At 40.9% G+C, this 26,571-nt stretch overlaps 2 protein-coding genes across 3 annotated transcripts in view; one reads left to right on the top strand and one right to left on the bottom strand.

Moving 5' to 3' along the window:
* Positions 1 to 26,571, top strand: part of EGFLAM (EGF like, fibronectin type III and laminin G domains) — a 181,695-nt gene that overhangs the window by 106,837 nt on the left and 48,287 nt on the right. For both annotated transcript variants that reach the window (XM_072824830.1, XM_072824831.1), the window contains exons 8-12: positions 20,129 to 20,244; positions 20,826 to 21,144; positions 21,816 to 21,916; positions 23,014 to 23,114; positions 25,329 to 25,473. In XM_072824830.1, the coding sequence (XP_072680931.1) occupies positions 20,129 to 20,244; positions 20,826 to 21,144; positions 21,816 to 21,916; positions 23,014 to 23,114; positions 25,329 to 25,473 (782 nt within the window). The remainder of the gene's footprint in view (positions 1 to 20,128; positions 20,245 to 20,825; positions 21,145 to 21,815; positions 21,917 to 23,013; positions 23,115 to 25,328; positions 25,474 to 26,571) is intronic.
* LOC140632627 (proteasome maturation protein-like) lies at positions 4,338 to 4,915 on the bottom strand. The gene is given in 2 exon segments (XM_072824829.1): positions 4,338 to 4,767; positions 4,769 to 4,915. Coding segments are annotated over 2 exon segments (426 nt in total). The 5' UTR covers positions 4,865 to 4,915; the 3' UTR covers positions 4,338 to 4,437.

The following is a 26,571-nucleotide window of genomic DNA, read 5'->3' as shown; positions in this document are numbered from 1 at the left end:
ATGTTCAGGGAAGAACAAAGGAGGCCTGTGTGGCTGGATTAGGGGTATTTGGGGGAGAGGTCTGTAAGGAGATGAGGTAGCAGGGAAAGTGAAGTCATGGTAATAGTTGATTAGGATGTTGGAGGCCCTTGGACGTTGCTTTTACTGGAGAGGAGATGAGAAGACTGGGAGGGTTGGGGGCTTGACCAGAGGAATGTAAAGATCTCACTTAGGTTTCAGTGAAAGCACAGGTACCAGTATGGGAAGAGGCCAGAAGAAGAGCAGTGAGACCAACCAGGGAAACCATTGCAATAATGTCAAAGCAGAAATTGCTTTTTTTTGTTGTCTTTAAGTAGAAAAAGTAATCCACACTTAATTAGAAAAAAACATTCAAACAACATTAAAAGTGGAAAAAAATCCAAATGAAAATTATATTTAATTTCAGCATCTAGGCATAGCAGCTATTAACATCGTAGTCTATAATCTTAGAGGATTTTTAAAAATCCAATGCTGAGATCAGAGTACATATAACTTTTCTGTGTAACAAAATGCTAGGCACATCTTTAAATATCAACAAATACAGATCTACATCATTAATAACTATAGTATATTCCATTGGAAAGCTCTACCACATTATTTAATTCTTAATTGATAGACACTTAGATTGTTTCACTATTATATACAAAGCAGGGCCTCCCACTAATGCCCATTACTTAGCTTTCAGCTTGTCTACGTTTATATTTCCCCTCTGACATCTCTGTACAGCAGAGTGGGTCAGGACTGTTATCCCTTCCTTATACTTATTCATGGATAGACTCATGTGTGCAGCCAATTGGTAATATGGATGGCATATGAAACCCAACTATTAGTATTTTGATAAGTAATGTACATAGTAAAGCACATTGTTCACACACACTTTTAAGACAAAACTATGTTTCAAAAGGAAAAATCATCTGCCTCAAAGCTCAGGTCTCATACTGGAATTTTTATTTCCAGCTTTTCATTCCCACCTGTATGTTAAGCTACAGATCCGTCAGGGAATGTGGATTATTAGCGCAGCTATCTTACTCAAACCCCCGTGTCTACCATACTTAAAAATGTAAATGTATGTCTCTTTTGCTCCCATCAGTAGCCCTGATCATCTGGTCATAAAGGAATCGCAAAGGCCAGACGTCCGAAGGATCACAAACCCTGGGGGATGACCAACAATTGCTCCTGGGGAGGAAGTAGGAAGCCTCGCCCCCAGATGGCGGTAGTTCCCAAGCCACCCAGCAGATGGCGGTAGTTCACAGACTTTCACAGCTGGAAGACCTTTGGGATCAGTTTGGCATCACCAGAGGTGGTTGAGAAGGGGAACCCAGGGAAGTTCCCTCACTTGCCTCACATGATTGACTTCTTCCCCAGTTAACTAGTCCCAACCTAAAGGGGAGAGGGCAGCTAATTTTAGATTGTAGTTTCAGCAATAGAAAGAAAAGTTCGCAAGCACAAACTGAAATCTCTGCAGAGATCTGAGGGCTTTGTGACATCCTGCTTGTAACCCATGCTGAGTCTTCATGGTACCAAGAACCCAGAGAGTGAATTTCTAAAATAAAATGAATGAAAGGCCGTCCAGTACAGAAAGAATTAGAACAATGAAAGTTAAAAGAGTAAAGGTTTTTTTTTTTTTTTTTTTTTTTTAAAGGCTATGTGCAACTTGAAGTTAGGCCTTTTTTGGTTTTGTTTTTTGCTCTTTACTTCAGACATTATCACCACTGGTAATTATGTTAAGTTGGAAAATGTCTTGAGGATGCCCAAGAAAGTATTTCATTTCTGAATCTACAGCAATTATTTCACTTGTGTAAATGTTCTTTTGCCAATTCATGTTTAAAATGTGTATGTAATGCCTATAATATACTGGGGTCTAGCAGTCAACAGGATAGATGATCCCTGCCCTCATGGAGCCTATATGTTTGAGAGTCAGTCTCTGAAAGTAAGTAGATAATAAAATTAGTCTTCATTATATTACATAAGTAATATGTCTTTAATGATGAGTCTTAAGAGGAAGACAGACAGAGTAAGAGGGCAGAGAAAATGGAGGGAACTGCTCTTTGGGATGGGCTGTCAAAAAGGATTTGAGCAGCATCCCTCTCTCTGTGTGGAGGGAGCTGCAAACGTGCAGATCCTTGGGTGAGAGCAGGCTTGGGATACTCTAGGAGCTGTAAGGAGGCTCTCGTGGCAGGGACATGGTAAGTGACAAAAATGATAGGAAACGAGATTAGAAAGACAGTCAGAGGCCAGTGGTCAAACACTGTAGGTCTCAGTGAAGACTCTGGGTTTTATTCTAAGTTAGGTGCAAAGACCTTGAAGTATTTTGAGCGGCAGAGTGATATGATGTGATCTACATTTTAAACAGGATCATTGTGGCTATGGAATGGAAACCAACGAGACAGGAGGGGAGACCGACAGTAAGGCAATTCTGTATTGCTTTAAGGAAAAGAAAAAAGTAGAGAGCCAAACCAAGTCATGGAATTTTGGAACTAGCAGGTAGTTTAAGGACATAGTCAAACTTCCGCAATTTTCCGATTAGGAACTGAAGCGTCACCAGATTATATGACTAATTCTAGGTCACAGTGGCTGTAAGTATTAGATTCATGGCACTTCTGGTCAGTTCTCTTTTCATTCCCTACCCACTTCTCTGCTGCAAAGACCCCACTTGCATGGTCAGGCCCTTCTACGGAAGAGTAGTGTCACTTCTTGCCACATACACTTATTTCCTGTATTTCCTACGTACTTGTAGCTTCTTTTCAGAGCAAGGGGACTGTTGCTTCCATGGTCCCAGTGGAAACCCTGCACGTGAGGTTCCTGACATCCTTCTTTCACTGCAAGGCTCTACTTCTTTCAGCTAACAGTACTGGGATTCTTTCTCAGCCCTCTTGTTGCTTCCAAAAAGACCTCCTGACCCCGAACACTTTCTGTGTCCTGCTGTGCACTGCTCTGTCTAGCCACATTAGTGAAAATCTTGTGGTTAGACTGATGATGTTCTGTGCAGTCAGAGAGTGGCCTGTTGGGACCTGGTTGTAAACCTGACAGAGGTTAAGAAACTTTGCAGATCGGTATCCTCAGACCTTCCATTTCAGTAAGTGCCTCCAGGATCTTTGCTTCCGATCGTCTTATGCATTTCCTAAAGGCTGCCTGAATGCCTGAATTATTTGGGGGCACCATAGAGTGGTAGTTCTCAAATGGGGGTAATTTTGCCTCCTAGGGGGCAGGTAGCAGTGCCGGAGGGGCATTTTTGGCTGTCACAACTCTGGTAGGTGCTACTGGCATCTGGTGGGTAGAAGCCAGGGATGCTGCTAAGTATCCTACGATGCCCAGGACGGGCATCCACAGCAGTGATCTATCCTGAAATGTCAATAGTGCTAAGGTTGAGGAACTCAACTTGAAGATAAAAATAAAATTAGAAAATCTAACCTTTGCTCAAAATAAAATGGCAATCAGACTGGAAAATTAACCAGCATTCAAAAAATCAACTAGAGCGAAATATTTCTCAGTTTTTTTTGGACTGCCTCCCACAGTAAGAATATGCAATTTGCACTGTAGCCCGACACACACCACACACAAATGTACGTATAAATACGTGTGTGTGCAACTGTCTCCCAGAACAATACCCACTCATGCTGAATGCAGAGCTTTATATTTTTATACCATTTGGTTCCATTTTATTTTTATTTTTTTTTAACTATAATGAAGATTTATTTTTAAATAATTATGGAATCTGTTCAGGGATACATGGTGTGTGTACATGAATATTGTAATTTTTTTCTATTTAATCATCTTGTGATATATAAATCTATCCATTACAACAAGGTAATCAACATATGCTGGTTGATTTTTCATTTTAAAGACAAGACCAAAATCAAAACCTTTGAACTTATACTTTTCAAATTGAAAGAATCAAATGGCTACAATTCTAAAATAGCATCAATAAACCCAGTATTTTTCTTATAAGTATCAACAGGCTATAGTGAAACAAGGTAAAATATAAATACCCTACTCTGTACTTAATTTGAAGTGTTACCACTGAAATCAATTACAGATATTTATTCTGAGATGCTACTATGAAGGTTGTAGACTCAAATGCTGATAATGGTAATCAAAATTAAATTTATGGGATACCCAGAAAACAGGCTGGATTGAAACCTGTACAATTTTAAAATACTCATTAACAACAATTTTTGAAAGACATATAGAAGGCTATTGTTTTCATATAAATTGGGAGTTTTAAAATCATCTTCCTTTAGTGCTTCAATTGTCACATGGCCATAAACCAAAGACTAAATCATTTCAAATGATCACAAATACTATTTAGGCAAAAATTATCATGTGTCAGTACTTTTAATGCTGTACACATCAAATTATAGTAAAAAGATGACTATAAACAACATGCAGCCCCTCTATTTTCATGAACAGCACAACAGATTACAGTAAACCAAGTTTATATTCCACCATCAAGTGTGGTTCTCCCATTAGTTCACTTTGTGATGGGTCATTAAGAATATCTTCAAATCCAATAGTCTCATCATTACCCCTTAAAATATCCAATGAAAGGTTTGAGCTTGGAAGAAATGGAAGACGCTGAACCTGCTGCACTGCCTTGAATTCCATTTGTAATTTTAGTGGAGCAAACAGACCCTGGATGTTTCTTAATGTAGAAAAATTCATTTTATCTTGGTTGAGCTGGAAATTTTTTTCTGATAATTCAAGAGGATGACTGGGCAAAAGTTCATTTTTCACACAAGGCAGACCTTTTTCGAAGAAGATCATGCTGTTCAAAAGGTCCACTTGCTGAAAGTTCAGTAACTGGAATACTGTCCTTCAGCTGAGATCCAAGTCCTCTGGCATTCATCTTCACTTGCTCTGTGAACAGCCGCTCGGCCCTATTACCGTCAGCCAGCCCCGCCCCATTTGGTTCCATTTTAAAAGAACATGGCCATGCCCACTGAATTATTTTTACTGTTCACTAATGTGTTTGAGATCTGTAGTTTGAATAGTACTGAACAAAACGTGTAAGAAAATTGAACACAGCTTCATATAAATAAAAATTAGCACTGAAAAGCATGAAGCAGGAGGTGTATTCTAGTATAGAAGTCACCAAAAGTATCAGCCATTCATTTCACAAGTAGTTATTTTTACCAAACTTTTTTCAAAGAGGATTGAACTGGCTCTTGCCTTCCTGGGGTTCATGATCTAGTCTGGTGACCAGACTGTCATTCAACTAACTGCCTGTACAGTGATGTGCAATATACAGAGAGCGCTCCGTAGCTTGGAGAGGGGGACAGTGATTGATTTTGTGCATCAGAAAGCTGGGAAGTGGATTGACAAAGGTCTCCCAGTGAGGTGACATTAGGAATGGCTGAGTGGGATTTCTCCAAAGGGACAGGGGATGAGGAACAAGAGAATCCAGGTAGAAGGTTTTCTGGGCTGGGTGTTGAGGGAGATCTCTGAGGATGTGCTTGAGGCCAAAGGATATAGAGGTGCAACGCCAGAACACAGCAAGCTACCCTGGACCCCCGCTCTAGGCTAATATAAAACCACCCCCATTATTAGCATGTTACACTCCTGCTCTTCCTGTTCACAGGATAGGTGCCACACTCCTTAACCTGATGTTCACAATCTTTTGTAATCTAACCCCAGCCAGCCTTTCTGGCCTTACTGCTCCCGGCTTCATAGCAGGAGCCCCCGACCCCAGCAGATGGATGGTATATTGACTGTACCCACTGTGGCCAGAAGCCTGTGCTCTTCCATCCTCGTCTTTTCTTGCTCAGCAAATTCCAACCAGATGGTAATTTCTCAAGGTGTAGGTTTCAAACATGGAAAAAGGAAATCCTTCCATGGAAAGCATTGCCAGGATTCCATTTGTTATCCAGACAGTGAATTCTCAGCGCTACCATTTCATCGTTTTCTCTCTGATGGAGGTCGGTTTGTGATGCTTCAGTGCTTGCAAACCCTCAGCTGAACCCCTGGCTTCCCTTCACTCTCTATGTGGGTTTAATCAATATGCCAATATCTATTTGAAAGTGAGAACAAATTACTCTTGTTTCCATTTATTTTGGAAAAAAAAAAAAAAAGTTTCTTAGGCACAGCTTAATCCATGACCCAGAGAGAGTTTGGCTTGCTCCTGTCACAGACTCCCCACAGGGTTTTCAATCAATTGTTGGACAGGATTGTGGGTCAGAGTAAGGACGTAAGCCAGACTCTCTCCTCTGATTTAAGACTGGCTCTACTCCTATGATGATATTCATAATGTAGAAGTTGTTTTCATCATGACAGCGCACCCTCCCTAGCTTAATTACCACCAGTGGTCTTTTCTATAGCTCATCATTAAGGGCTACTGTCTGCTAGAGCCCTGCAAGCTTTTGGAATGTGAGTTCACCCAAGACATTTGAATGTAGGTTTAAATCACTTGTATTTCACCAATGCACAAAAATTATTTGAGGAACTGTGGAATATATGCACACACATTCACACACCATAATTAAAAATAAGTGTGGTAAGATGAACAGAAATCAAACCAGAAATACAAATATAATCACACGAGGTAAAACAGTCACTTAAGTCTTGGGTGTCGCCAAACTCTAAACTCCTTATTAGCAAAGACAAGAAGAAAATCAAGGCCTTAGAGAATTCTTTGTATCTCACTAAAGGATGTAAACCTGCTTTTCAGTGAAAATAAAGGGTATTTCAAAAATAGTTCAGACACTCTCTGAAGGTAGTTAACATCCTTTGCCTTCCTAACTTGCCTATATTAATACACTATCGATAAGTCCCCTTCCCCAACTTGTCTGCACAGAAATCACCGTCCTGGTTCCTATGACTTTTCCTTCTGCTTTAGGAATCTTACTGACTTGTATCTAGGTCTGGGTCTTTTCATTTTAGCAATGATATTAGCTTTTTTTTTTAAATTTATTTATTTATTCATGAGAGACGGGGGTGGGGGGGGGCAGAGACAAGGCAGAGGGAGAAGCAGGCTCCATGCAGGGAGCCCGATGTGGGACTTGATCCGGGGTCTCCAGGATCACACGCTGGGCCGAAGGTGGCACTAAACCGCTGAGCCACCTGGGTTGCCCCCAATATTAGCTCTTTTGAACTGTAGTCTATTTTTTTTTCCAGATCAGACGTTTTATTTTTATGTCTTTGATTCATAAGACATTTGAAATGTTTCCATCATTCTGGTAAAGACTAAAGAAGCACCCGTGACCTTGGTTTGGATCTTGTCCTCTACATTCACATCCTTATGTAGTATTTTCTCTTGCATTTTTTCATCTTTCTGGGGACATTTCTCAGGTTCACCCCCATGTCACTGACCGAAGTTACTACAATGTAACTTTTGGTCCTTGCTGTCTTAGATGTGGATTTTCATCCTCCTAATAAAATTCTGGCTTGGTTACATTGCTTATTTTTTATTATGAACAATTTCAAACATAGTAAAAAATGTCAGGAATATCTCTATATCCATGACCCAACTTTGTCAAATCTTAACAGTTGCCATATTTGATTCAGTGTTAGAAAAAGAAAACATCCCTGTCCTCTGCACCCTGTACCCTCCCCACCACATCCTCCTGCCTTTTCTTTGGAGGTGTTTGCATTTAGTGTTATGGTTTCCCTACACGTTAAGTCATTGTGCTAACATGTATATGTTTATTTACGAATGATATGGTATTGTCTTGAATGTTTCTACACTTCTTATAAATGCAATGCAAGTACCCCTTGGTGATGAATTTTTCTCCCCAACATTATGTTTTGACTCTCACACCAGTTGAAGTATAAAGCTCTAGTTCATGCAGCTTCACTGCTGTATAACGTTCCACCAGATAAATACACTTAGTAATATGTGTTGCGTAGATCTTCCACTAGCCTGTGACTTATCTTTCACTGCCCTTACAGTATCAATTAATGAACAGAATTATTTCATTCAATGTAGTTAAATATCTCAATTTTTTCTCTTATGATTTATGCTTTCTGTGTTTGTTTTTTTTTTACTACTTCCTCTTTCCAAGATCATCAAGCAAAATTTTGTTTTACCCTAAAAATTTGAAAATTTTGCTTTTCACATTTAGGGTCTCAATCTACCTGAAATTTACTTTTAGGCATAAAGAAGGAAGAGCCTAACTTAATATATATATATATATATTTTTTTTTTTTTTTTTCATATAGATAACCAGTTGCCCCGGTACCAATTGTTGAATCATTAATCCTTTCTCCTATTGATTTGTAATGGCATCTTTCTGCATATCAGATCTCCACATATTTGTAAGTCTGTTTCTGAGTTCCACTATAGTCTATTTCTTTAGTCTTTAGACTATAGTCTACTTCCCTAGGTCAATACTGTCTTAATTTATGCAGCTTTATAGAATTGTGATATCTGGTAGGTAATTCTACTTGACCTTGTTCTTCTTCAAAATTACTCTGTCTTTTCTTGTCCTGTCACTCTTCAATATAAATTTTAGAATCAGTTTTTCAATTCCATAAAAAACTCGATTGGGAGTTTACAAATCAGAATTATATTGAATTCTGTATTGAATGTATAAATTAATTCTGGAGGAATTGGCATCTTCATGATATGGACCCATCCAATTCATGGCTGTGTTATATCTCATCCATTTATTTGGATCTTTCCAAAGCCTTTTAGTGAGCTTTTGTTATACTTACTCTCCAGGCTTGTATACTTGAAAGGCTATTTTACAGTAGTTTAATCTGTGGAATTTTCTTTCTTTCTTTTTGTAGTCACAATTTCCTTTTCATGCAGTTTTCCTGTGTACTTTTTTGAAAAGAACATATGTTCTCTTATTTTGGTGTCTAGGGTTCTATGTATGTCCACTTGATCAACCTTTTTAATATTGTTGTTCAAACTTCTATATTGTCAGCTTGATCTATTAGTTACTGAGAGAGACACATTAAAATTTCCCGCTATATATCCCTACCTATATGTCTCTCAGTCTTCTTCTTGATATATATATGAGATTGTAATATTAGGTACATATAAGCTTAGAATCGTCTTATATTCCTGGTAGCTCCTTTAATCATTATTTAGCAACCATTTTTAACATTAACGATGCTGCTTCTCTTTTCTCTTAAAGTTTATGTTGTCTAATGATAATACACCTACACTAGCTTCCTTTTGGCTATTGCTTGAAACACCTTTTACATTATTTTTCACTTTTGATCTCTCACTGTCTTATGTTGTAGGTACTTTCTAGAAACAATATACAGCTTAACTTGCAAAAATCCAGTCTGACAAGCACTGTCCTTTAAATGGCAAGTTTTTTTTTTTTCAGTTTTGTAATTGTTAACATATTCTATTTATTTCTACCATTTTATTTTGTGTTATTTACTCTGCTTTCTTCTTTTTTCTTTTTTTCTCTGCTTTTTTTTTTTTTTTTTTTTTTAGTTTTGGTGACAGGGAGGAATTTTTGGTGCTTCTTTCCTGTTTTCTATACAATTGACAATATTTTCTTAGCCCCCCCCCCCCTTTCTCCTCTCTTGGAGTGAATTATACATTCTTTATTTACCATCCTTAAGTTGTTAACTTTCAAACTTTTATCAGGGTGCTTGGGTGGCTCAGTTGGTTAAGCATCAGTCTTTTGGTTTCGGCTCAGATCATATACTCAGGGTGGTGCAATCAAGCCCTGCAGTGAGCATCCACTCAGCAGGGAGTCTGCTTGAGACTCTCTCTCTCTCTCTTTCTGACCTTCTCCTTCAGCCCCCCCCCCATGCTATCTCTCTAGAACAAATAAATAAGATCTTAAAAGAAAAATCTTTTATAGTCTAAAGTTAATCAACATCTATTACCCTCATCACAAACAATAAAACCTTAGCAGCCTCAATTTAAGTCAATTCTTTTTTTTTTAAAAGATTTTATTTATTTCTTCATGAGAGATAGAGAGAGAGAGAGGCAGAGACATAGGTAGAGGGAGAAGCAGGCTCCATGCAGGGAGCTCAATTCAGGACTCGATCCCAGGACCTCAGGATCATGACCTGAGCCAAAGGCAGACGCTCAACCACTGAGCAACCCAGGTGCCCTCTAAGTCAGTTCTTTCTTGTCTTCCATGTTATTTCTTAATATTTTTGTCCCATCTTGTTTAGTAGCCATAGGTTAGACATCTTTTTTTACAGAATGCACATTTAGATTCATCCAAATGTTTATCAGTTTCTCTGTCCAATACATTTTTCATCTTATTCTTTCCTTCTTCTTCCTGAAGCATACTTTTCAGTAAATTCTTGATGGTCTGTTAGTGATAAACTCTCTCCAACTTTGTGATCCAGTCCTTGTTTCATTCTAATTGTTGAAAAACCATTTAATCAAATATAGAATTTTGTGATGGTAATGATTTATCCTAGCATCGTGTCTCAAACTGGAGAGGGGGGATGAGAAAGTATAATTGTCTTTGGTTGAAACCATCTGGTTATCATAATACTTAAAAGAGATGGTTTAAACCATCTGGTTATCATACATCACAGTTGATACCCAAATGTGAAGCTACTTTTAAAAAGACCACAGAGGCTAGTTTGGATGTCTCAGTGGACATTAGTGCCCACTTCAGCCCAGGGCATGATCCTGGAGACCCGGGATCGAGTCCCATGTCAGGTTCCCTGCATGGAGCCTGCTTCTCCCTCTGCCTGTGTCTCTGCCTCTCTCTCTGTGTGTCTCTCATGAAGAAATAAATAAAATCTTAAAAAAAAAAAAAAAGACCACAGAGAGTCCACGGTGACAGTCCACAGCCACAGTGGTGCTCCCATGTGCAGAGCATCAGTCATCCCACCCTGTGGGTGTGGGCGTGTCTCCCTCCCCACTGGACTGTGAGCCCTCAGCAAGCTGCCTGTCCTCTTTCTCATCTTGCTCTGTACTCTACCTCCTGGGCCTCAAATGCAGAACTCAGCCCTGTTTTGTAATGACCCATTGGAGATCACACTATATATGTCAGTTTTGTGTTTGCCACCCAGTCTCTGCTACAGGATCCAACATTCAATCCCCGCTTTTCTAGATCATTCTCATGAGCACACAAACATGTATGCTATATTCATAAAAAAGACTCCCATGACCCCAAATGCCTCCCCCTCCCATCTTGTTTCTCTGCTTTCCTTCAAGCTAGAGTTATTATGTTTTCTACACTCATTGTTAACCAGTTGTTTTTTTGTTTTGTTTTGTTTTTTGTTTTTACCTCTATACCCTGTTCATCTGACTCCAGTGTGCTTCTACCCCCAGTGCTTATGTGGGAAGGGCCAATGACCTCCATTTTTCCAAACATAATGTCATCCCATGAACATATCACATGCCATCATATTTAAAATGAAGTAATGAACATTTATAATACATCTGACTAATTTCTTAATTTTTAATACAACTATAAAATTGAATAACTCAAATATTTGATATAGATTGCCAAATTATCCCATGGAAAGAGAGAGAAGGAAAGAAGGAGAGAGAGAGAGAGATCTCACTTTTTAAGCCATATCCTTCTGACACGATGGACAATAGTTTTCTCTGCTGCTGAACTCCCAGTGAAAATAACTGGCTGCACAGTTAGAACATTGGCATTGACCAGATTAAAACTGGAGTCCTTCAAAAAATATTTAGCTTGTGTTTACCATATGCAGAGTATACTTAAGATTTGGCCCTTAAAGAGAACATTCAGTCATTCAGTCATTCTCTTATCTAATAAATCAGCATTGAGTGCCTGTTGTATACATAATACTGAAATCTTAATGCTAGTCACATTTCGGCTGTTCAGAAATGTCCTCATTGCCTACCTAAATAATACACCACCCACTCCACCTCGACTCCTGAGGTATCACCATAGAATGTTGTCAGTGAATTGTTATTCATTATTCTTTGAAGTTACAAAGATTCCAAGTCTGAAATCTCTAGCACAGCATGATGAAAATATGGCCTTGGGTTTTCCTGCTGTGTTTACAGCCACCTTTTGCATTATGCTTTGGCTATGTATCTCCTCCATCAGCAGGAAACAAAAAAGTAGGTGCCTAACACCTTGGTTTCTGTCCATTTGCTTAACTTTCCATGGCCCCATTATCTTAAGAAAGGGAGGCTCTGAGGGAGAAAGATATAGTGGCTTGTACTTGGTTGACTGGTTTATATTCTTCAAAAGGTGATACCCCACAGAGTTATGCACAGTTGGCATGTCCTATGCATGTGTATGCTGAAGATAAAGGAGTAGGAGAAGCTTTGAGGTGAGGGCTCTAGAAATCACTTGGCACCTGGGGTATCATCCTGAGCTAGAGTCAGATGGGAGTTTCAGGAAGCAGGAGCAGAAAAGAGCAAACACATTTGCCTCTGGCTGGTACTTAGAGCAGCTCTCTCCCAACACCCCACTCCTACCACTATAGAAACACACCCTGGATTAGTTAGATCTATTCAGATTGGAGGAAAACATTCAGGCAGACAATTTGGGGGAAAGGAAGGAAAAAGGGAATGCATTCAGCATCCTTGTAGATGCTCTGAGTCCCTGTGCTGCCGAGGCTGATATTAAGCAGGCTAATTTTCCGCAGAACCAGGAGTCTCTCCCAGTAACCTTCAGGATCACAAGGGAGCTCTGCGCCCCCACCCTTCAGCATGCACATGGTTGGTAGATACACTTCTTGGGGAGAGGGTCTAATTGTGTCATTTGACTCCCATTCATTTCAGTTAGGAATGCACTGAACTTCTAGCCATCACAACCACCCTCACCGCCAAAGACAATATAGTAGAAAGGAAAGTTCCAAAAGACTTCTACTTACATCTTACCGACCCAGACTACCTCACGGCCACCTCTAGATGCAAAAGAGGTTCAGAAGTCCAATGTTTAGCTCCTGTAGCACCTACAGAGAAGAGGTAAGGGAGGAAGGATTAAGGTTGAAATATCCGCCTTGCCTTCTGATGTGAATGCTGTCTTTTGGTAGATTTTCACACAGGCCTCTCAGAGGTGGTTGGTCTGGATATGATTGTCTTAGGCTCAGGCATAGATCCTGGTTCCATCATTTTTGGCCAGGGTGGCAGGACTGACTTCATTTAAAGCAGATAGCCCAAGCCAAAGCAACTTAATGCCAAAGAGCCACTTGGAAGACTCACCCCAGAAGGGGCACAGGGTATGGATTATTTTCAAGGCAAGGTCTCTGGAATGCTTTCTTTAAGATCTTGGAAAGAATTGTTGATAGCTTTTAAACCCTTTCTATGGGTCCTTTTGTGCCTAAAGTTTTGCTGTTTAAGAATCCAGATGAATGCTGCAGTCATATATTTTTATTATGCCTAAATTATTTCAAAAGTTTACTCTTTTTATTTCTTATACATTTTATAAATTTCTACAATGTTCCTGGGAGTGAGTAAGGTTTGGTGTTATAGTAGAAACCAATATAGACGATATTACCTTCTTTAAGGTATTTTCAATCTATTGAAAGAGTCACTGTTATGAAATCATTCCACAAATAAATATATAATTACAAGTTTAAAATGCTATAAAAGAGGAGAGAACCATGAGAATATATAGGAAGGGAACCTGACCTTATCTGGGATGAGAAAACATCCCCAAGAGGGTGATTTTGAGCAGAGATATAATAATTAAAAAGGCAAAAGATGGGCAATGAGGGATAAGATTTCCAAGCCTAGGGAATGTGCATGTGCAAAGACCCTGAGGCAAGAGAAAGCATGATGTACCTCCCAAATGAAAAGAAGAACCAATGTTTTTTCTGGCTGGAGCAGGATAAGAAGGAATAAATTGGTATGAGATGGGGCTTGAACTGGCAGTAACACAGAGTCTCTAAAGGGACAAAGGCCACAGGTCTGACCTGCCATTTTTCTGTCCAGCCAACCAAATCTTGAATATTTGCGCTGGAGGAGATGACCCAGTTTCAATGACACATTGCCTCATGGGGGACTCTTTCCCTCCAACCATTCTTGTTCTAGTGAATTGAGGTTTTGAGGATGCCCACTTAAAAACACTTATCCTCTTTTTCCATTTTCTGAACCAACTGAGAAATAAGACAACAGAGTCAGCAGATAAAGAATCAAATTGCTATCGTTATTTCTGAAATTTCCAGCACAAGGCTTGGCAGAGAAGACTGGGCAGAGAAAGTAGCTTACTCTAAGGTACAAAGTGGGTTTGAGAACTCCCCTCTGCCTAGGGAAGAGCCCACTTGAAGCAGAGTTTGCATTTGCAGAGAAGTCCCACCTGCCCAGGTCACTGCTTTCCACTTTTCTAGGTTGAGAAGGGAAGTGGGAGGGACCAAATTTGCCCACAACTCCTCCTCCCTCCCCCAGGTCCTTTGATGGATTGGCTTCAGAACCATGGACCAAATACTGCCACCTGGAGCTAGGTTACTGTCTCTACCCCTGTAGGGAGGCAGAGGGGTTGGACAAGAATTCAACATTATTTTGGGAAACTCCCTGCATGATTACAACTTCAGGAGTGGAGAATATCTTTTCCTCTCTCATCCATTGCCAAGAGCTGTTAAGAGAAGGGACTCACATACCCTGGTCCTTATGAGTGAAGATGAATTCTGATAAATGATATCCTATCTTCTAGGAAGCTAATAACATTGAACACAAAGCCACAATCCCCAAAGCATATAACTTCCTTGCTGAACTAACTCCTTTTTTTTCCTTTTTATCCACATAAATAAAATTCCCCAGCTGTATCTTTTTCAAACCTTGCTTGAAGTAACAGATGCCAACAATATGTCTAAATCAAAAGTGTAAACTTTAGGGTCACAGAATGTTAGTGCTGGAAAGGATCCTGTAGGTCATCAAATCTAATCCCACTCCTTGTTTTATTAGAAAACATGAGACCCAGAGAGATAAGTGTCTTGTCCAGGGTCACATAGTCGTCCGTGTGCCTCTTGTAATTATTTGGATTCCGTGACCAGGGGTATTTCCAACTACACCATGTTGATACATCAGAGAAACTCACTATTTGTAGAATGCTTGTGATGCTTTTATAAAAATAAATATACAGGGGCTCCTGGGTGGCTCAGTCGGTTAAGCGGCTGACTCTTGATTTTGGCTCAGGTCATGATCTCAGGGTCCTGGGATTGAGCCTTGAGTCAGGCTCTGTGCTCAACAGGGAGTCTGCTTCAGGATTTTCTCTCTCCCTGTGCTCTCTCCCCACCCTCAAATAAACGAATCTTTAAAAAAAACAAACATACAGGTTTTTGCAAAATAAGTCACCTGTAATTTGTTAGTAGTCATTTGTATTTTGTGTATTACTTTTTTCTTGTAGTGGAATAACCCTTGAACTTCTTTTGCATTCAGTGGTTTGACTTTTCTGGTTCTAAGTAAATGCCTTCTTTTTAATGTTCTCTTTTCCTAATTAACAACATGCCAAGTAGAAAGAGATAAGTCATGCACTTTAATTATAATACCCCAGGCTACTGAGAGAATTCTTATCACTCTCTCAGACGGCGCATTCTGTGTTCACTGAGAAATGGCATTGGTAGAAACTATATGTAAGCCATGGTTTTGAACTCTGAGGTGGAGAATTTTATTCCATGTTTCTTCCAGTCATGCTGTGCTCCTTCCCTTCCTATTAAAAATGACAAGTAACGGGCAGCCGGGGTGGCTCAGCGGTTGAGCTCCGCCTTCACCCCAGGGCCTGATCCTGGAGATCCGGGATCGAGTCCCACATCAGGCTCCCTGCATGGAGCCTGCTTCTCCCTCTGCCTGTGTCTCTGCACACACCACCCCCCCTCATGAATAAATAAATAAAATCTTAAAAAAAAAAAAAAAGACAAGTAACTACTACCCAGGTTATTATAAGGGATAGGGAATTTAAGAAGCTGTAAACAGTAGTGGAAGCACCATGGGGAGCTCAGAATTCTGAATCAGCTATGCCACCAATGAACTGTTTTTGGGCAAATCACGTCAACTCTCTGAGCCTCAATTTTTCTCTGAGTCTCGGTTCACCCGTCTATAAAATGGACTTGTTGTGCCAGCTGCTCTCTCAAGTTTCCCTATAGAAGTAAAATTTGACTCTGAGTCCTCGTGATTCTATATTCCTTTCTCCATTCTTATCTCACACCCTTCATTTTCCCAAACCAAGCAGTAGCCTCTGGCTTCAAAGAGATATATGATTTCCTGTCAAAACAGAGCAGTTGTTATAAATACCAAAGGACTTTATCCAGTGAATAATATACGCCTTATTCTACTCATTAGGAAGAACAGAGAATCTGGCATCATTTCCATTTTCATCATGATAACAATGTCATAGTTGCCACAACACATCCGTGGTCCTTTTCTCTAAGGACTTTCCTTCAAGACAGACTTCCTAGGTGGACTAAAGGGCAGGAGGAGACCTTGGCTGCCTATACCCAACCACAGTGTCTTTATGTCCTTCCAGCTGAAGTATCTTAGATAGTTGGCACCAAAAAGTTCATGATAGGGTGTTATGGATACTGAACTAGGGGTCATATGATCCAATTCTGGACCTAGATCTTCTAATGAGATGCAAGACCTTAATCTCAAGTCACTTGTCTTCTGTGACCTCAGTTTGCACATTTATGAAATGGGAAGTTTGGACTTGATGGTGTCTAAGGTCTCCTTCAACTTTAAAGTATGTGAAGTGTTACTTAGATGGACTTTAAGGGATGATGGAAAGGTATCTCAAGAAATTTAGAATTATGGCTCCTGCCTTCAAGGGACTCACAACTGGGTTGGGAAACACAAGGAGAGCATTCCAGGGCCAGGAGTCCAGAGGAAATAATATTTTAACATCTGTTGATTTTATTAAGCCATGACAGTTTATTCTAAGCTCATATTCAGGGGCATGTATCCACTAGGATATGGAGTAGAATCCAACAGGTCTTGGCAGTTCCATCTTTTGTGGAGTCACCATCTTTTTTCTAGAAGTGTCTGATCTCTTTTTAAAATATCACTTGATTTTGACCTTTTGATGATATACATTCAGCTCTGTCTCCACAGGATGCATGCAATTGGAAGGATGTGTAAGCTTTGTGAGTAGAATAAAGGAGAGGAAGAAAAGATGACAATGTGGAAAGAAGCAATAAGCAGTCTTGGGATCAGAAAATACAAGATGTATAAGAAGACAACTGGTTGACCAGTTTGGTCATTAGGACTTTTGAAGCAGGGAAAAAAATGCTAAAAATACAATTTGAAGTCAGATTGTAAGTAGTATGATGTAGTCAAAAGAGAGACCAAAGAGAAGTTCTAGCTCTGCCATTTGCCATCTGCATGCCTTTAAGCAAGTTATTTAATCTTTCTGAGTTTATTTCTCCACATGGTAGAATGGAGATAATAATACCGATGACACAGGAATTTTTGAGGACTAATAGAAACAATGTATGAAAAGTTCCTGGCACAGGAAAAATGGTCAATAAGTGTTAATTTTCTAAATCCCAGGCTCTTTCCACCTCCACAGTGGCTTCTTCTCTGACAGGCAATTGGGAAAGTAGCAACCGGACAGACCCTGGCTTGGAGTTAGTCTTGGCCTGTTACAGTCTTTGATCTTAGTCAAATCATTTAATCCTTCTGAGCTTCAATTTATTTACCTGCAGAGTGAAATTAACCATACTTACTTTGCAGGATTATTGTAAAGTCTAGAAATGTATTATGTTATGCACACAGCCATATCTGTTAATTGTGAAGAGATAGTAGGTTTCCATAAATGATGGTGACGGGGGAAAGGAGGAGGAGAAAGAGGAGTTACCAATGAGATCCTTGAACTCTTGACCAAGAGCCTAGGATTTATCTTGTAGGTAGTGGTAGTCTTTGAAAGTTTTTATTTTTCAGATAGGGTATCATAAGATGAAATGAAGAGAATCTTGACTTTGACGAGTGCAATACAAGAATGGCGAGAGTGGGCCCAGGGCAGAGAGAACACCTTGGAGGTGGGAAGACCTGGAGATAAAACCCAGCTCTTTTCATGTATGTGCTGTAAAGTTCTTTTATTGCGAAATGGATTCTTTCCTCCTTAATCTGACGATTGTGAATATATGAGAGAGCCAGACCTAGAAACAGCGAGTGAGAAATGGACCAGAGAAAGAGGGAGAGTTGAGGAGAGAGGTAGAAAGATACAGATATGGAGAGACAAGAGAGAGGAAAGCTGCGTTCAAGGGCTTCCTGGCTTTTTGTGGGAAGACATCTGGACCCAGCTGTGCTGGCTGGATGCAGGTAGCTTAAGAGAACTTGCATCCAGGTATAAAACTGGAATCAACAGGCTTGAATTTTCAGCTGACAGGTGGGCTATCTTAAATAAAACTGTGGAGAGTTGAAATGAGGGTGGTGAGAACACCACCTCCCCTGTGCTATCCCACCTCTACCAAAATGTGCCTTAGCACCTGAGAACAGCTCCTTCCCTGGTGGCTCCAGATTACCTGCTCACCATAGTTTCTCTCTTCCTGGTCCAGAGATTTCTGGTCAACAGTGCGCCCACCGAGAAGGCTTCCCACGCCCTCTTTCTGTCATGTCTTTCAACTCTGTTTTCAATCTGCTCACTTTTTTTCTTTTTTTTTTTTTGGTTAAAGGAGAGTGAGTTTGCTTTTGTGACAAAGGTGCTTATTTGGCTTAGCTTATTATGAAAGCAAACATCTTTAAATTCAGTTTATTTTTTTCTTATCTTTCTCCTCCTCCCGCCTTCTCCTCACTTCTCCTCCAACCAGTCATCCAAACACTGAGTGTGTGATGGGCATTGGCAACCTACAAAAGTCCATTTCTATTGCCAGAGTTGTTTCTGCTACAAGGGCCGGTGCCCGGTGTGTCCTGTTTAGAGAATGCAGTTGGTACCTATGCCCAAACCAACTGGGAGGAAATGGGGGGTTATAGAGCAGCACTTTGAAAGACTCACATACCCTGGTGAGTGTTTTTTGTGCCCATCCCCCAAAGGACAACATCATGTATTATCTCCTAAGAGTTTTCCTCAGCCCACCTTCCAGTTCTCAAAGATCCCATTGTCCTGCTAATGTAGATGGAAATGGTGGCACCCAAGATACCCATGTAGGGGCCCATTGTTCTGGGTATAGGAGTGTTTACTCTAGTGCAATGTCTCTTTCTTGCTTCAAAGAATTTGTAATGAAATATTTCATACATGAAGGGTTCATATAAAAATCACATGAACACTCACAATTATCCAGCACCTGTCTTAAGAAATAGACTGTGATAGGTAGCCCCTCAAAGGGCTCTGGGTCCCACAGCTCATTCATATCTGTCTTCTAACTTCCCCCAGATATTTTGTCATGGTCTTAGTTTTCTTATGAGTTAAAAAAATATATATATTTTATATATATTTATATTAATATATAATATATAGTAATATATATTTGTATTAATTAATTAACATATTTATCCTACATATACATATTTAGAACTATATGTATATTTACATATATACATATTTAGTTCTATATAGTTATACACATGTAACTATACATATTTCTCCCTAGATAATATGTTAAATTCTGCTTGCTGTTGAATTTTATATAAATGGTATCAAACTGGATATGTTCTCTTGCCACTTGCATTTTTTGCATGGAATAATGTGAGATTAAGCCATGTCGATGCATTAAATGCTCATTCATTTATTTCCCCTGCAATATAGCATTCCATTCCATAGATACAGTGTAATTCACTTATCTATTCTCTGTTGACAGATATTTAGGGTGTTGCTTGTTATAATAGCCAATTTGAAATGTTTTTTACCATTGTAAATTCTGAGGCTATGAATGTGTTTTGCACATGTACAGGTTCACATGTGGGAGAATTTCTCCAGATTTTATAAGTTGGGGTGACATTGCTGGGTCAAAAGGTGTGAACATTATCTACTTATTTCCAAGTATTCTTGCAAAGTGATTGTACACATCTAACATCAGTGTATAAAGAGTTGCCACGGATCCCATCTTTGGTCATATTCTTTTATTGCCCACATTTTACATTTTTGACAGTTTTGTCAGTATAAAATGGCAGCTCTTTCTGGCATTGATTGGCATTTCCTTGGTACTTATGAGATGAAACATTTTTAAATTTTTTGGTCATTGAGACTTCCTCTCTTATGTTGAATTCTTTGTGTTTCCAATACATCCCGATCTATTTGACAGAACTCTGTATATGGCTCAGTTAGGATAGAAAGGGGAAGGCAGGCATATGGTGACTGTGTGTGCTCTTTTCTCTGTGAAGGCCCCGAGGAAGGAGGAAGTGGCCGCTATGGACCTTGTTATATCACCAACATGGGCGTTGGTGTGGATGATGAGGGATTTGAAGATGACTTAGATTTGGATATTTCCTTTGAGGAGGTAACAACAATCTCTGCTTGTAAAACCTGGGTGTTTTTGTTTTCATGCTGAACAAGGCAGTTTAACCAATGGACCATGAACATTTTACTTAAACTTACTTAAATTGGCCCGTTAGCTCTTAACACAAATTTTCTCTATTAGGCTCCAGGTGCTCATAAATTAGTAGTAACTAGGTACCAACCATGCTAATGTTCTGTAGCCAGCCCCTGCCTGCTGACTTCACAATCTGGCAGAAACATATTTAGTAAAATGTATGAAGTCAAGTATTAGAAGGAAATGAACAATTCCTTGACAAAATAACACATCTTTGTGATATTATAATAATAAAGATCATGCAATATCAGCTTTACCATTGATTTCCTAAATAGCACAGGGCAAAGCACTTAAAATCCTTGAGCTTAAGGTTCTTATCCACAAACTGGGATCAGTACTATCCGCTCCATTTACATCCATCCTAGGGTTTTGAGAAATAACAAAAGCATCCATATTTTTAAGTATTAGACATCAATCAACCATAAATAAGGCTGTCTGAACACTGTCCTCTGTGTTAATCCTGAACCATTTCTCTTCTATGGCTGTAGGTGGAACCACTTTATGCTACTAAAAGAAGAAATAGGAAATTTTTTGTGGAATCCAAGATGGCACCCAAGTCAAACCCAAAGACTGTTTCTAGGCTTGTCCGCCCTACGCTAGCATCTCTCCCAACAACTACAGTGGCTCCCCAGCCCACTCCATTGGAGAGGAAAGGAAAGAATGATGTGGCTATAATGCCAAGGCTCTTTGACATGTCTTGTGATGAAATTCTCTGCTCTGCTGATAGCTTTTGTGCCAGTGACTACACCTGGGGGGGCTCACGGTGCCATTGCAACCTGGGCAAAGGTGGTGCGACCTGCTCAGAAGGTAGGCCTTCGATGAGGGGAACATGATGAGGGGTTGGCCCCAGTGGGAGCCAAAGGGCAGTTTTGTGCTCCACACATTGTTCCTTCTAGCCCTTTTCCAAGATAAGCAACTTTTCCATGTATTCATAATTGAATTAGCTATCCAGGAAAAATGTAAGACCACTTCCATTGCTTCTAGTTGAATAGCAGCCCAGTTTCTATGTGTGCCACACATGCAGTACTTTTGGAGAAATTAATAAGTCACCCTAGTGGCACCTTGGAGAGGTGGACTTTACTTGGATCACATCTCTCCTGAAAAAGTGCAGCTGAAAACATGTACATGAAGGTTAAGAAAGACAATAATTGAACCAAGTCACATTATACAAATGTACAGCTGGAAGCTAGGTGTCAGTGGTCTTGAAAACATTGATTTCTTTTTAGAGTAGCAAGTTAACAATCTCCAGTTTCTCCCTAAGAATTTCAGAAGCTCAAAGTTCCCAAGAATGATAATCGTAGATGTGTAAAAAAAAAAAAAAAAAAAAAAAAAAAAAAAGAGAGAGAAAGTAATAAGCCAGGTTTAACAGATATTCAGAGTTTTCACTTAAGGACATCCAGGCAATGGCATATATTGCTTTTTGCATTTGAAGAAGTAAGGAAATAGTGTTCTTTCATGTTGTCTTTTTCTTTTTTCAGATATTGCTATACAGTATCCTCAGTTCTTTGGCCACTCCTATGTAATCTTTGAACCTCTGAAGAACTCCTATCAGGCATTTCAAATTACTCTTGAATTTAGGGTAAGAAGGATTAGTTGTTTGAATGCCTAGCTGAAGGACACCTTAGCACAGCTTTGTGCCATATCAAACGGGGCGGGCTGGGAGCGCAGGAAGCACGGAGGTAAATTTAGCAAAGGTAAGTATGACACAGAGTCTGTCCTTAAACTGGCTCACAGGATAATAAGAACAGTGGGCGCATTCACACATTCGAGGGTGCCAGTGAGTGGAGGGTGGGTTCTGTTCACTACTGAATGATGGAAATGGCTGGCTGGCCAGTGAGAGCATGTAGGCCCAGCCCTGCACCTCACCATTGTGATTCCTCACGGACCAGAATCTCAGAGGCATAATGCCTTCCCCATTCCAAAATCCCTCTTAAAGGGAACTCAAATGGCTGCCCTCCTTGCTATGACTGTAACTGAACAAATAGACTGCTATAAACCACGCTGGCACGTAGTGAGGGCCCAATGGATGCTCTCTGATCTGAGTCAACTGTAAATCAGAATTCAGTCAGTGACTTCAGCTTTACTTTGGGCATCTCAGACAACACCATGAGGTTTGAAGATCTGGAAGCGAGTCCCCTTGAGGTCATGGTCGCAGTGTTGAGTGTCCAAAAGCTGATCTGTCCCAGTCTAGGGCAGCCAACATATGGGTGAAGACCAGACTAGTCAGTCTATCAGCAGGGTCGGGTATTTTATTGTCCTAACTGAAGGAAAGGAGCAAATTTGCATGCTTCTCCAGAGGGAGGGGAATAAAAAGAGTTAAAAAAAAATGCTCTTTGGTGAAAATAGAATTCGATGGACACACAAACAGCCTCTCTGTGACTGTGGTCTCTGTGCACATGGTTTTCCTGAGGCTCTGCTGGTGGACCCATGAAGCCAAGGGAAGAGCAGGCCAAAGGCAGAGCCAGCTTTCTCTAAACTGCCTGCCATTCCTCACACTGTGTTTATCACTGCCATTTGTTTAGGGGAAAGGAAATGAGAATTGGTACCTGGGAATTAATTGGAATCCATGTGCTTGCCCCTTTGTAAATAGGACCACAGAGAGAATGCTCGTGTTGCATAGTCATGAGTGTTTCCACGTGATGCTCACTGTCCATGTGGCTTTTGTTTATACAATAGGCAGAGGCAGAGGATGGCTTATTGCTCTACTGTGGAGAGAATGAATACGGGAGGGGCGACTTCATGTCTCTGGCCATTATCCGACGCTCACTCCAATTCAGGTAACTCCCACCAAAACCTTATGGAATTTTAATACCATCCTACATTGTGTTTACATTTTTACAGTGTGAGTAACACATAAATGGGATGGATTCTTGTAGATAAAGGAACAGTGTATTTAAGGTGACCATGGAGCTGTTTATTAAATAGTGTTATATCAGGATTGCGAGTTGCCCTTGAAACTTGAGTTTTGGAATCTTGTAATTAACCATCCGTTCAATCAACAGGAAATGTTTCTTGAGCACCTGCAGTATCCCAGGCACTATTGTAGGTTCTGTGAATGTACCAGTGAGCCAAAGCCATCCAGTCCCTTTGCTCCTGGGGCTTGAGTAGATGTGATGGGAAGGAGGCTGTGATCTTCTTGTCTCTTATGGCAAATAGGACTGACAGCCATGGAGAGCAAAAAGGAGCCGACAACCTCCTCAGGGTTCCCAGAGGCTTAAAGCCCATCCTTGTCTTCCCCCTGGGCCATGGCAGGCTGGCACTCCTCCTTAGCCCTGGTCTTTTCTCTCCCAAGATACCTTAGAAGCTGCCTTTAGTTTGTGTGCAGTTTTCTGGGGACAGAATTTTGTGGAGGCATGAGTGTTTTAACGATCCTTGTGGAGGTGTCCATAGCCCCTCTTGGAGAATGACCAGTGAGGATCATCCTTGTCTTTGTCCCTAGTGCACTGGTTAAGGTCCTGATGGCACCATTCCTCTGCAGCCTGACCTGCAAGTGATGCAACCTCTCTGAGCCAGCATTTCCTCCCAGGAGCCTTGTGAGGATGCAATGAATTAATACATAAATGTGCTTAGAGTGGTGTCCAGCCCATAGCAAGCACTCAGTAAGCATTAACCTGATCGTCTTCGGATGATTCCAGCACAAAAATTACTTTAGGTTAAGCTGGAGAAGACTGTTGGACATCTCACTTGGGGCAGACAGTGGTCCGCCATCCTTTGCTAAATGCCTTGATTCATGGGCCTTTGATGGTGGGCCAGGGTCTTGGGCAGTGGTTCTCACACTTGGAGGATCTGAGAGACTCACAGTAGCTTGGGTACTCTTTTGCTGGGAGCCGCTCTCCAGCTCCACAACTCCTATGGGGTGATTCTGTATCCCCCTCTATATAAGCTACTCTGCAACACCTCCCTACTCCATCCCTCTCCACCAGCGATCGTGGAGACACAGAATCCACGAGAAGGAGCTGTAGTTAGCACAAGTCCTGGGTGTGTGTCCTTTCCCGCTGGCCATCTCAGGACCTATGCGGAAGTGGCAGGGTGTCTGTCTGGAAGTGGACCAGAAAAGGTCAGAGTTCTAAATGTAAGGCGTGACTAGTGACTAGTGGGTACCCTGTGCCATAGGGAAGTTGGAGGAAAAACAAACCAAACCAAAACCAAAACCAAGAATAAAGCAGTCGTCTGCGAATGTTCCCCCTCCGCTCACACCTGCCCCCCAAGTTGGGGCCTCCTGTGGAAACCGCACCTGCCTTTGGGCTCAGCTGAACACAGATGGCAGTGCCAGCCAGCTTGCCAGAATGAGTGTGAAGACTTGTGTTTTTTACGTGTTATTAATATCGCTGATCCTGTCATTTGCGAGTTGGGGGAAGTCCCCAGAGAAATACCTGGAAGCAGAATGACTCAAGTTCTCAATTCACTGTACCTTGGATCCACTTGAAGCATCTGGCAGTCACAGAGAAGGCTGAGGTTGGGGGAGATATTAGTTGCCCATCGTTTTTGAAGCTTCAGAGAAAATCAGGTTGAGGGGCATCTGGGTGGCTCAGTAGCTGAGCATCTACCTTCAGCTCAGTTTGTGATCCCAGGGATCCTGGAATCAAGTCCCACATCAGGTTCCCTGAAAGGAGCCTGCTTCTCCTTCTACCTGTGTCTCCCCCCTCTCTCTGGGTGATGATAGATAGATAGATAGATAGATAGATAGATAGATAGATAGATAGATGAAAATCAGGTTGAAGAAGACCCCACATCTCCACATTTGAAGGGTCTATGGGCAAAATTAAAGAAAACTAGACTGAGATTGGCCCAAAGAGCAGGTGTCCAGCTCTTTCATGTAGAGATTTAAACAGTTCTCGATATTCATAAACGCAGCTCTTGATATTCATAAACATAACTGAACAGATTGGCTCTCAAAGAAGCCATCACCCCAGAAGTGGTGTCCACAGGGTCTGAAAACACGATGAGATGGTTGAACCTTTTCCTCCTTGTCCTTCCTTTCCTCCCCACAGGTTTAACTGTGGAACCGGGGTTGCCATCCTCATAAGTGAAACCAAAATCCGACTAGGGAGCTGGCACACGGTGATGCTCTACAGAGATGGGCTGAACGGGCTGCTGCAGCTGAACAACGGCACCCCGGTGACCGGCAAGTCCCAGGTGAGTGCCAGCCCCTCGCCCGGCCCACCCCCCCCATGCACCATCAGCAGCCCCCACACAGGACAGACCTGTAGGGCTTGAGCTCCACTGGGCTGGGCTGGTTTTCATGGTGAACCCAGGCAACCAAGCTCTGAGGTGCCCCTGCTGGATTTTAGCATTCCGGGTGGGCTTTTAGAGCCCACATCCATCCACATCTACATGAGAAGAATCAAATTTGCAAACATCATCATTGGGAGAGGAGGGGAAGGGGTGTGCACAGAAACATGCACTTGGCCTTCCTTGTGCTCGGGGGCATGTTCTTTTTTCCACAAGGACATCGAAGCCGGGCTAGAAGAAGGCCTGTATTGTAAGAATAGAAGCCATTATTAGTGCCAAACACAAAGCTTGCTTTTACAGCAGGGTGTTGCAATTGTGGCTTTAGAAAATAGTCCCAAAAAGTTCATTTGGTTGAATATGCAGGAATGATCCTTTCATCTACCATTTTGGGGAGCCATGATTATAGGAAGCGGCAAGACAATTTAACTGGTGGGCCACTCAGTAAACCATCTAGGTATTCACATATTGGTCATGCTTTAGGCAATTTTAGGTCCACGTTTAGAACAACAGTTTGGATTAGCAACCTGCCAAGGAACTGAGTCTGTAATTATAATCAGGCAGGTGTCTGTATTCTCTGAGGAAAAAATGTAGGAAGAAAGCCTTTGTGTGTATGTGTGCGGCTTCCTCCCTACCTGGACTTTTCACTATGTTTTATTGACAAGACATGTCTCACAAAGGGCCATGGCTTGTTGATTCCCAGTTGGGACCCAGTGGTTTCAAAGGAACAAGAATCCAAATATAGTGAATATGAATCCAGGGAGGTCACTTATGCATATGTGCATGTATTTCTAAGGAAAAAAAGACAGGATAAATGAACTATAGAATCACATAAATGCCAGAACAATAGCCCTAATATAATTAAATTTGATAGGAATAAAGAAGCTTTGAACTTGGATCCCAAATACTGATGGTGAATATAGGATGGAGAAGCTGTAATAGAAGCAATACATGTGAAAATGTCTTATGGTTTAAAGCAAGGTAATCCAATAGAGGTTAATAAGC

This window comes from Canis lupus, chromosome 4, assembly GCF_048164855.1.
Source record: "Canis lupus baileyi chromosome 4, mCanLup2.hap1, whole genome shotgun sequence".
NCBI classification, from domain to species: Eukaryota; Metazoa; Chordata; class Mammalia; order Carnivora; family Canidae; genus Canis; species Canis lupus.
This window is presented reverse-complemented; position numbering and strand designations above follow the sequence as displayed.